General features: G+C 49.8%; 1 protein-coding gene across 1 annotated transcript in view; it reads right to left on the minus strand.

Moving 5' to 3' along the window:
• Positions 1-520: 520 nt before the first annotated feature.
• The window catches only part of FAIM2 (Fas apoptotic inhibitory molecule 2), a gene marked incomplete at its 5' end in the record, with an annotated part of 11,707 nt that continues 518 nt past the window's right edge, over positions 521-11,709 (minus strand). Inside the window, 10 exons of the mRNA XM_082011836.1 lie at positions 521-748; positions 2,613-2,666; positions 4,554-4,649; positions 5,204-5,291; positions 6,511-6,548; positions 7,064-7,103; positions 7,648-7,698; positions 10,027-10,080; positions 10,816-10,880; positions 11,026-11,129. Of these exons, the coding sequence (XP_081867962.1) occupies positions 599-748; positions 2,613-2,666; positions 4,554-4,649; positions 5,204-5,291; positions 6,511-6,548; positions 7,064-7,103; positions 7,648-7,698; positions 10,027-10,080; positions 10,816-10,880; positions 11,026-11,129 (740 nt within the window). The 3' untranslated portion in view covers positions 521-598. The remainder of the gene's footprint in view (positions 749-2,612; positions 2,667-4,553; positions 4,650-5,203; positions 5,292-6,510; positions 6,549-7,063; positions 7,104-7,647; positions 7,699-10,026; positions 10,081-10,815; positions 10,881-11,025; positions 11,130-11,709) is intronic.

Below are 11,709 nucleotides of genomic sequence, written 5' to 3' on the forward strand. Positions count from 1 at the left end.
CATCCAGACTACGTGATCCTGAGCTCTGCACTTCTAAAAGCAGGCACTATCAGGAATGTATCTCTGCAGAGGCCACACGGCTCCAAATGAACGCAGGAGAGAAACGGGGGGACACAAGGATTTCCCTAGCCTTTTCCCTTTGTTCAGCTGGTTTTCCTGCCAGGGTCCTCGGAAAATTCCCTACTCTTTTCCCCTTAATGTTATTTTTCCTTTGCAGAGCTGTTCTTAGCATTCAACTTCCCATGATGTGCAGGACTCAGACAGGCAACTCTGACAGCCTGTCAGAGAAAAGAAGAACTTGGTCTCATGCCTCCCAGTCTCTGGTCTGGTTTGATCTCAGCAGGAGTGGAGGGAGCAGAAGAGATGTAACACTTAAGCCCTACTTTGCTTTCTGGGTCACAAAGGCCTAACAGCATATATACAAGCTGCATAAGGAACCCAGGGGCTTTGCTCAGCTGATTGAATGGAGCCTGCTTGTGGGCTAGAAAGGGTGGGTTTGGTTTGGGTTTTTTTAACCCTCTTTTCCTCCTCTTTTAATTTTTTTTTTTTTTAAACACTTGCGTCTTGCTGGCGAAGATAAGATACTGCCTTACTGCACTCAATCCTGGCTGGAGCCAAAGAACTGGAGGAAGAAGGAGAAGATGTAGATGATGTCCAGATAGATATTGAGGGCTCCAAAGATGTATTCCTCTGGGTTCAGTGAGTACCGACGATTCCCCATCAGCATCTGGGTATCAAATGCCAGGAACTGTGAGGAAAGAGGAGGAAACCAAGTAACAGTCACATGGAGATTTGCCACATGGAGGCAAGAAGTGCTCTGTGACAGGACTTCTCCCAATTGCTTCGCTGCACCCAGAACAAAAATGCACCCAGTTTTTATGGGCTGCAGCTGCAATTCAAAAGCTCAGAACAATGCAATGAACAAGCTGCAACTTTCCCCTTCCTTCATTTCACTCTTGATAGTCAAACCCTGAGCTTAACTATTACTCTAGGTCTGCCTCCTTCATGCTTTTTCCCCAAGGTTCCCCTTTGCTTCATCCATCCCAAATGCATCCCAGGATCAGCTCTGGAGCAGTTCTCCCTGTTCCTCCTCAGCCAGTCCCTACAACTTGTTATTCCCAGACCTCCCCAGCTCAGAAACCGCTGCCAGGTAACAAAGTGACCTGGACCCAACATGACATTGCAGCAGCAACACTAGAGCAATAAAGAGCAAGCAGCCCCAGATCCTGGGCAGCACCAAGGTCTGCAGAGCTGCCAGCAGAGGTAGCCAGACCCAGAGGGGAGCTAACACCTTTCTTAGGTACAAATACAACCGAGTGCAGGGCAGATTTTACCAGTGGAGCCATCACAGTGGGAATCTACCGCCCAGCCTGCCTGCAGGGACACAGCACTCACAGGAACAAACATGGGCTAGAAGGCAGGCTCGTGGCCCAGCTGCAGGAAGACCTGCACCTTGTTGCATGCCTTCAAACTCAATGTATTCTCCCATCTCGCCTTTACTCCCTCTGTTAAGCTAGCCTGCAACCGACGCCTTGGCGTGAAGCTCTTCAGGGTTGGCAGGGCATCTTTGCCATCGCCTGGAGTCAGCTGGCACCTCTGCCCTCCCAGTCATAAATAACAACTGATCTCTCCAGACATTGTCAGGCTGAGCTGACAAGCCTGGCACAATAGACTCCACCAGCTGAGTTTCTGACTGAAGTTTACGGGGTGATTATGAGATGTTTAGCCTACTTGTATTTTACAGAGCAGTCTTTAATCATGAGTCACAGAAGAAATACCTGAGCTCACTTGAAATTACTATTATAGCTAATAAATGAAATTGCTCAACTGCTCTTATTTACAACATGCCCAATGGGCAACGCCTTGAACCCCAAGGCAGCCCTCCTCCTGACCCCCACCTCGAGGTAGTGCCAAGCACCTTCACAGACAACTCCCACAGCTGAATGGCAAGCACTGCACTGCCGGGACTTGCTCCGGGAAGAGGTTCATAGGAGGGACTGCTGGGGAGCAGTCGAAGGAATGAATCAAGCCTTTTCAGCTTTCCTTGGAGGAGCTGCCCAGCTTCAGGGCTTTTCCTACCTGCACTGAACCTTCCTAATGTCCCTTAATCCCAAACCATGGCCTCTCACTCCTTCTTACTCAAACTCATACCCAATCCTTGGCCCAATCCCAATGAACCAGCCCCAACTTGACTTCGCTCACTTCTGCAGCCTCATTTCATCCCCAGGCTCCCTTTGAGCCCTGCAGTCCAGTTCCCATCGCTGCGCCAAAGCTTGATCTCTGCTTTTCCCACCCCAGAGATGCTTTTTTGTCCTGTCCCGTCCCTACAACACTTTCTGCTGTTCACACCTAGTGTTGCACATACAGCACAGGTTTGCCAATCACACCACGCTCTGCACCAGCGCAGTCACGTACACCAACACCTTCTCAGGACAAGGCTGAGGTCACTGCAATAATTGCTATGCATGAGCCATTTGAGGATGTGGAGTGCTCTGCAATCCTGCGACTAGCTCGTCTCCCTTTCCCAAGCACCCTTCAAAGCTAAAAGCATTTACTCTTTGCTTATTTGTCCTGCCAGCACATTCCCAGGCCCCATAAGCAGCACCACTTACCATAGTAAAGATAATGGCACCAAGCAGAGCGTAGATCGCATGCAGCCAAGGGACCTAAAGGAAACAAATCCATCAGTCAGTGCCCGGGAGAAGACCGGTTAACTAGGACTTGACAGCAGAGGGCTTAGCTCTCATGTGGAGGATACAAGTTAGGGAAAGTGCTCTGATAGCCCAGGATGGACTTGCACCACTTCCAGCTCCAACACTGTTTCTGTTGTTGACCTTTTTGTTGCCAAGAGTCACTGTGCCTCAGTTTCCCCTCTCACTGTGGCCATTGTGTCTACGTGGGTCATAAGCTTCTAGATCAGGTACTTGGGTTTCCAAACAGCCTACATCAGCACAGCTGCCATCTCTGTGGCAATATCTTAGCACTATCCTGACAGGAATATTTTGCAGCAGCCCTAGGTGTTTACTTACCCAAACAAGGCTGATGCCACTAGCAGAAACACCAAACGTTTCCAAGGGCCAGACCCAGCTTCACCATACAAGCCCAAGTTACCCAACAAGCATAACTTAAATGCGTTCATCTGCTGGAGTCACAGCAGGAAATTCACTGGAATTAAGACCAAACCTCAACCCCTGCTTGCTGCAGGGGTGCTTGCTGTGGCACAGTAGCACACAGCGCTAAAGGAGAAGCTGCCTATATCCCAGGAGAAGGTGCCCACATGGATGGTTGATTCAGCCCAGAGATCACAGCCTCTCTCCCCAGATAGACAAGCTCATTACAAGGTTGCCTCAAGCTATGCTTATCTTGACAAGCTGCAAGATAAAGAGTAGTTGTCTCAACAGTTTAATAGCAGTGGCTTGGCACTGAAAGCTGGTTTCCCCTCACGTTTGCACAGGGGAGAGGTAGATCTCAAGCCAAGACAACCAAAATGCAAACTCCTGCTTTTGGAAACACCAGCCTGTGTATTTGTCCATCATCAGACTAACTCCAGGGCTAGCACCAGTGGGAGCGTGTCCAGCAAGTCTGGCCCTTAAAGTATGACTCAGGTCCCTAGAGAAGCCAGGTAAGATGTGAAGGGCTTAGAGGTCACTTAAAGGCTGCTGTGATCAAAGCCGGGTGCCTCTGTCTCCAGTGTAAGCAGGCATTCAGGGTGATTAATGGTGGCTGCACAGCCCCACACACCTTCCCTCTTTCATCAGCATCTTCCAGGGTCTGTCAGGCTCTTGTCTGAATGACGACTCACCTAATGAGACACTCTTGGATGGAGACCAGACACTCAGAGCTACCACACCAAACCCTCTATCAGGTGGAGCAGCTTGTGACCACAAGATTTCAGCTGGGCACAGCCAACACCAGCTGTGACCGGGTCTGAGCCAAAAGCAGGGAGGCTGAAGGAAGGGGCTGGACCCACGCAAGAGGGGCTGGCAGCAGTTAGGAGTGACATGGTCAGGACTTGTTCCCAGGCCCCGCTCCAGAGGAGCTTATTTCTGAGAAATTTGAGTCTCAATATTTAAACGCTGCAAGACACTGTTAGTGTGAATACAGCCAGGTCTGGCCAGACAGGCACCCCACTGCACTTGTCCAGAGTCCAAGTCCTGCCCTGAATTTGGAGCATGAGCCCTGTTTTGTATTGGGCAGGCCAGTGCTTCAGTGTGCTCACCACCGTGGTTTTAGCGGAGGGGAAACTGAGGCAACAAGCAGGTGATGTGACCTTCCATGGGGTCACTACACAGCTCCAGGAACAGAAGGAAACTTCCTTAAGCCCCAGGCCAGTGCTGTCCTACAACCTGATATCTGATTGTACAAGAAGGCAACAGCCACCTGGTCTCGCCTTTCGTTTCTGTTGGTGTTTCTGCACAGTTGCGGAGAGCAGGCTGGGACAGCCCTCTCAAGCCAAGCCCTGGAGCTTGCCCGCTTTAGGCTGATCTGCTCCCAGCCTTGCACCAGGACTGGTGGCACTGGGCAAGGAAGGAGGGGCACAAGTCATTACTCACGTATTGGTAGGGCAGTATCACAGCCAGGATGATGCCACCAAAGAAGAGTACCATGAGCATCACGAAGAGGACACCCTGGTAGGAGGTGAAGTCAAACTGCAGAGGTAAAGAACATCACGTTACACGTGCAGAGTGCTGGAAGAGGAGGCAGCAAGGGGAGCCAAACCTCCTGGTGTCCACAGGGAGGGACTCTCCAGCAGCACACCCATCTTGCTGTCACATGGCGATTGCTTCACCTGCACCTCAGGTTCTATAGCCCAACACCCATCTGTAAGGCACACAGAGCCAAATGCTTACCATATCCCCTTTATTGCCATGGGCAAGAACTTGGTACCCATTGCATACCTGAAATCAAAAGCCTGTCATACACGTTTGTACCAGTGCCCTTCAATACCCCACAGCCTAATCCTCCAAAAAAACCCAGCTTACCCTCATACATTAGCATCTTCTGGCCCCATCTGCACCCCTGACACATCCCTCACCCCAGCAGCTGTCCTAACCTTCCTGTAACCTTCACTTTACATGCCAGCATCCCTCAGGTTGCTCCTGTATCCAGAGCCCTATAGGCGTGCCCCTCACATCTCACCCTGACCCTGTGTCCTACCCCTGGGAGACGCTTCTCCTGGAGGAACTGAGCAGCACAAACGCACCTTGGTCTGGAAGCTGAAGATCGTGACAGACAGACACACCAGGGCTGTGATCCCCAGACACAGAAGGACTGACTTGGTATTGTAGTAACTGCAAAATGAACAGCAAAACTGCTTTTCAGTGTTTCCCACGGGGACAGGCATAAGGAGGGTTTAAGACAGGCAGAAGCTTGGCAGAGGTGTACAGGGAAAGCGCGAGTCCTAGGGGCACAAATTACACTGAAATTATCAATGTCCCCCGTTAATGTAAAAGGGGAAGGACAAAAAATACAAAAAAAAGACTAGATGAGTTTTCTTCCTGCTTTAAATAGAAGAGGGTAGACAGGAGGGCATGTCTATGCCTCCTGGGAACTCAGGAACAGCTAAGATGGGGACTTACTGTAAAAAAAAAAAAAACTATCTGTCCATGGACAGATGGAGAAGGGGGAGGATTCAAACTGGGAGGCAATAAAAATAGAATGACAAACGTCATTGCAGCACAATGAGAAATCAGAAAGCTGCAGCCACTGTTACACTACAGATGTGCTCATAACAGGAGTTTGAGTCTTGGAAAACTGCAGGGAAGGAGGGATTTGAACAGGTAGAAAGACTGCAAGCTTAGGTCATAATTTTTTTGTATGTCTGACTACTGATTTTGGCTACAGCACCAGGCTCAGCCCTAAAAAAAAACCACAACAGTCCCCACTCTCCCCTTCAGTTTGATTTTAGAGTGATAGCGCTGGTATTTTCCCCGACTTGCTGAAACCACTACTTTCTTTGTCCCACATCCATCAACGCCCACTGGGTCATCTGCCTCATCACCAGGGACCCACGTGAACCAGGCTGATCTTGCAAGCAGACTGTAACAGTGAAAACACAAGCAAAGGGAGCAAGCTGTAGACTACAAAAAAAACCAAGAAAGTGCTGGAAAAAACCCTCCTTGTCTCACTCCAGCCCCACCTGCTAGAGTGCTGCTTAATGGAAAAGGTGAGATCACAGCACACGTAGTCCCCTATGGCCCATAGCACTGCCTTGTCCCTGGTGAGAGCGCTCTAGTGCTCTCTCACGGGATTTAGCATAGCCAGGAACTACCCTGTGCTGCCCCAGCTGTGACAGAGAAGGGGGTGCCACCACAGGTCTGAGAGCTTCTTTAAAAAGCGTTTTCAAAGGGGAAGGTGAGGCTGTGTGTGGCTACTGGAACAGCTCCAAAGAGATCAGGTGGCCCATATATATATTTCAGAAGTATGGAATTTTTTTTTAATTTTTTTTTTTTGCAGGAAGACACAGGACATAGGACCTGAAACCCTCCAGAGACTGCATGCTCAACCTACCTGGAGAGCATCCCAGTGAGATAAGCCATGGAGAGTGTCTGGGAGGGAGAGAGAACCACATTACTCCTGCATTCATGTCCCAGGGAGAGACACACAACAGATAAAACATTTCAATTACAGTGATGACAAGGGCAGTGAAGCCTCTTAAACAGATGCTCAAGAGAAGCAATTTTTACATAGTTTCTAATCCTCCAGTGATTAATATCCACAGGGCAGGTTAAAGTGAGGGCAGGCCACCACCCAGAGAGCAGTCCCACCTTCTCCATCCCTTTACCCCTCTTGCACAGGACTCCAGCACCCTACACCAGCTCCCACCACCAACCAGCCTCCACAGGCTTTTTTTTTTTTTTTTTTTTAAACAGAGGCTCCCTTCTTCCCTGCTTATCACATTCTAGTTCAATTACAGCTCCTGAGCCCAAGTGGAGGGCAATTAAAGGATGAAATTCCTGCTTTCTGCAGGAATCCAGACCAGACGTCTCTCCTGCTTGGAGCCATTATGAAACCCACGCTGGCTGCAGGGGCAGGGCAGATGCTGTCCAGATGTGCTACTTACAAAGATGCTTAGCAGTATCAGATTCCATGGGAAATACCTCCTGCAAGTGAAGAAACAGGGGCTGGTCAGCCCTGCGATGCAGAGGGCAGAGGCAGTTAGCAGCGCTGCACAACAGGTTGCTTAAGACGTGCCATATAATTAGTGGCCTGTGCAGCAAATGGCAGGGGTGGTGCAAGGGGACAGTCATCCCGTTGGGAATGAGAGCATTGCGGGGTGCTCCTAGACCAAGAGGGCAAACAGCTCCGTGATATTCCAGCAAAGCAAGTCAGCAATGCCCTGCTCCACTGACAGCAAAGACAACCATCCTATTTAATGAGAATTTGGAGCTACACGGCGATGCAATTTTTACTGCAACATAGCTTCCTTTCCACCTGCAATTTGACTTCAGTTTTTAATGCCGTGTTGCAGCAACCCATAACTGCATCAGGCCTGAAAACACAGCTGCCACTTGTGTCCCTACATCACTGTGCCAGCATGACCCCATCCCACCTCTGCAACATTGTCGGTCATGCTTGAAACAAGAGGAAGAACATTCATCCTTCATTTCACAGGGCTGTTTCAAATCCAAAAAGAAAATATTTTACCTGGGTCCAGAGCAGCAAGCAAGAATCAAGTAAGTCGCAAAGAAAACAGCACTGCAAAGGAAAGAAAGAGCAGTTTAGGGAGGAAAACCCAAGCGTCGTGTGTTGACGGAGGAGTCTCCAGCGGATATGCACTGTTTAAAACGCAAGCACCGCGCCAGAAGTTGAGGCTGGGTAGGAAGCAAGGCAGTAACCACCTCTCGCTGCAGCGGTTTTCTGGTCACAGCTACCTACTTTGCTTGTGCCAGTCCAAGGTGGGACAGCACAACTCTCCCTTGGAAAACCCAAAGGATGGTCTTGGAGCAGAGCAAGGGTAGCACTCAGGTCCAGGACAGGTGGAGCACCCAAATGTGTTTGTTGTTGACACCTTGTCAGTGCATGAATTGCTCATATGGAGGTGGCCAGACTTTGCCCCTCATTTTCCAGGCATTCCTGGCCTGGTGGGATCAAGGCATCCTGATGGGATTTCAGCAGCGCTTAAACCAAGATTCACAGGGCTGGCAGAAGTCACTTGCCTAAGGCCGGAGGAAAGGTCTGTGTCGGAGAAGGGAACTGGTCCCATGTTACTGCACCAGCACTCGAGGAAGAGTTCAACAGCAGAAGGATCCTCTAAGGTCAGTGAAGCTCGTAGACCCAAGCCTAATATGCTGTTGCACAAGCCATCCCCAGGTCACAGAAGAGTTATTTATCGCACATGACTTGACCCTTCAGCAAAGCAAAAACATCCAACAGCTGAGGGATGGTCTCCCCCTGCTCTGGACGTCACGCAGCCCGGGTGTTTTTCCACAGTGCTGATGGGTTATGGCACAGTGGGAACCTGCTTACCTGCTCTCACCCAGTGCCTGGGGGGGAAAGCAGCTTCCAAGCATGCCGATGGCTGCACGATAGCCAGTCACCTTAGGTCTAATAAATGAACATGACTGCAAAACCCACGGGCCATGATAAATGCACCAGAGATAAACCTGAACATTGCTCTCCCACGGGGAAACCAGGAAAACTGGAGTGGACACAGCTGCATAGAGGGAAAGAAAGCACCTCGGAAGCAAAGAGAGCCATTGCAGTTGTCCATCTCCTTTGCACCCCTTGTTGCAACATCCACTCTTGCTTTATTCCCTCCGAGCCATCACCCCAGCGCTAGGAAAACACCTAGGGCACCGACTTCTGTTTTAGAGATATATAGAGAGTTGGGGTCTCTGTATGAAAGAGATCCAGACCCACGTCAGGACAAGCAATTGGAGACACTGGGATGGAGGGAAGGGTTGGCTTGCTGGGAGATGAAAAGACAGACAAAATTGAAGTCCTTCAAGTACAGAGCCTACACCCAGCTGGCCCAAGGTGGGTTTGCTCCTATTGAAAGATGTAAATGCTAACTATGCAGTAAGCTACAGGAGATGAACCCAAAGGCCAAAGCAGAGCTTGGTCTTGTCTTCCCTACAAGGCAACGCTGCTTCTCCAATCTACCAATTGGCCAAGAAGGAGCACATTATTTTCCTTCAAGGTCAAAGAGGCATGCTGATGCCAGCTCCCTTCCATTACTGCTATCTTGGGTCTTTTTTTGAGAGTTATATAAGCTGGTGTCTCAGCCTGGACACATTTCATGATTTGGGTGTGAACTAATTAAAGCCAAGTTCACAGAGCCTTGTTCACAGACAATTGCATTGCACACTCTGCCTGCTTAATTAGCAGCGCTAACACAAGCGGCATTCAGGAAACCAGCACAACTGCAAATATACCAACGCGTAGAAGCGCAGCCTACGCTGCCTCCGAGCTGACCTTTCAGACCGGGTTTGACTAATGAATGGCATCCGAAATTCTGGGCACAGAGAGCAGCTCTGTGATGAAACCCAGGCATGACAGCCCCACAAACATCTTAATCCCTCCAAGTGCATACTTCCCCCCTTGACATTGCCTGCAACCTTCTTCATCTGTTGCATATCAAGGCATGCAATGTAAACCCAGGCAATCTCCTTGCTTTCAATGGGACAAACACAAAATTAAGCCTCTAAGGTACCCTAGACACCCTTTCAGGTTCCACATCTGGGTTTCTGCACTGTTTTCCTGGAAGCTCCCCAGTTTTACCTGGTTTGCTCTGCAAGCAATACTCATGTATTTACTTTGACCCTGGTTTGTAGAGCAGCAAGCCTTCTTTTTGAAACTGTTTGTAGATATCTAGCATCTCTCATGTCTCAGACTCATTTTGGTGAGATTTTCTCTCTTCTCACCTCAGTTATCCATTAATTTCCCCAGCTCCCCCTGCACACATTATTGCAATTCTTCACACACAAGATACAAAGGTGTTTGGAAAGTGTCTCCACATCACCACAGCCACATCCAGAGCTGTTTGGAGCACACGTGGCCACAGGAGAAGACAGAGATACTCACTAGGAAGCCCAATACCAGGCAGAGTGCGTCTGAATGTACCCCTTGACCGGCTCACTGCAAGACAGAGAAAAGGAGTGCTGAGCAGAAAGCATAAAAAAGCCAATCACTTCACAGGCTGCTGCTAAATTAAACCTGGGAATACACAGGGGGTGATGCAGCACGGGGTATGTGAAAACAAAACCAACACAAACACGGCTGAATCTACCCAGCAGACTGACCAACTGGAAAGAAATTCAACCTGTCAAGTTGGAAAGACAGCCGTGCTGTTATGAATTACACAGTCAGGGGAATGGCCACTGCCTTCTCTGAGAAGTGATTAAAGAGCTGAAGTCCTCAGGCTGACTGATTCATTATTTATTCCGGAGGCAACGTGAGCTGCACAAGCCCAAAATGCTCAGTCATCCGAGCTAGAGACAGCCACTGCTCGAGTGTGGGTATCTGCTTCGGCAAGGGGAGGTAGTAACCCAGTCCCTGAAGCTGAGGTAGGCTGGCATCTGATGGCCTTGATAATTCCCAAAGGAAAATACAGCAGTTAGTACTCAGGGGCAAGCAGCCCAGGCCTCTTGGCTGGGGATAGCACCCAGAAGGGACAATGTACCATCCAGAGGACATGCAGGAAAAGTAGCAGAAGTACCTCTCAGGGTTCCCTTAGTTTTGTTTTTCTATTGGAGCACATGGGAAGAAAGGTTCAGGTATCTACATAACAGACAACACCCCCAAGTAACAGGTAATTCAGGAGCAGGTCATACACAGGACAAAGCAAGCATTACTGCTACACAGGAGACCTACCAGAAGGTGAAGAAAGCCACAATAACAACAGTGACCAAGAGCTGGACCATCAGGATGGCATAAACCTGCAACGAGAGGCAGCCCGTGGGCAACCTGCAGACTCCCCGCTTCCCACCCAGCCCGGGGAAGCCAGCAAAGTCCTCCAAGGGCTCAAAGCTGGTGTCCTCCCTTCACAGGGGAAGGTTGAGCCTTGAGAGACTTGCCCCTTACCTTCCTGACGAACACTCTGCGCACGTTCCTGTCATCCCAGCTGAAGGTTGTGAGCATCTCCGTGTCCCCCGGGTACGCACCACTGCCATAGCTTGGGCTCGTGCCTGAAACGGAAGCCAGACAGATCAACTCCTGTCACCCAGTTCCCTCCCCAGCTGCAATAATCTGACTCCAGTGGTTGACTACAGCTCAGGATGCCCAAATTTCAAGGTTTTCTTGTTACACTGCAAAACAGGCATGCTAGGAGGCACACAGATCCCTTCCCACCCCTGCATCTTATTAGGACCACCTCAGAGAACAGAGGTGGGAATCCACTTCTGCAAACTCCAGCATGACAAGGACGCCAGGGTTAATTCCTGTCTACGGTAACACGGTATCTTTAATGGCAGTTAGACCGCTTGTATCATATCCTTGCTCACCTTTCACTGAATATTAAAGCATCCCCCAGAGGAGCTGTGACTCAGCACCTCGGTCATTCCCATGAGGAGCTCTGGTGCAGGAGGATTCCCTCGCTGCTCTATAATTTCCTGAGCTTAGACTGTGTCTGCATCACATCTTATGTCAACGGTGTGCCCTCTCCCCTGAGAGAAGCTTGTTACAGCCAGCCTCTCCATAAGGTTCCATCCCTGAATCTTATTTCTATGCAGGTACAAGGGGGAAATAACCCCAGTGCTGCTGTTGAGA

This window comes from Phaethon aethereus (assembly GCF_964289735.1).
Source record: "Phaethon aethereus genome assembly, chromosome: 29".
Classification (NCBI taxonomy): Eukaryota; Metazoa; Chordata; class Aves; order Phaethontiformes; family Phaethontidae; genus Phaethon; species Phaethon aethereus.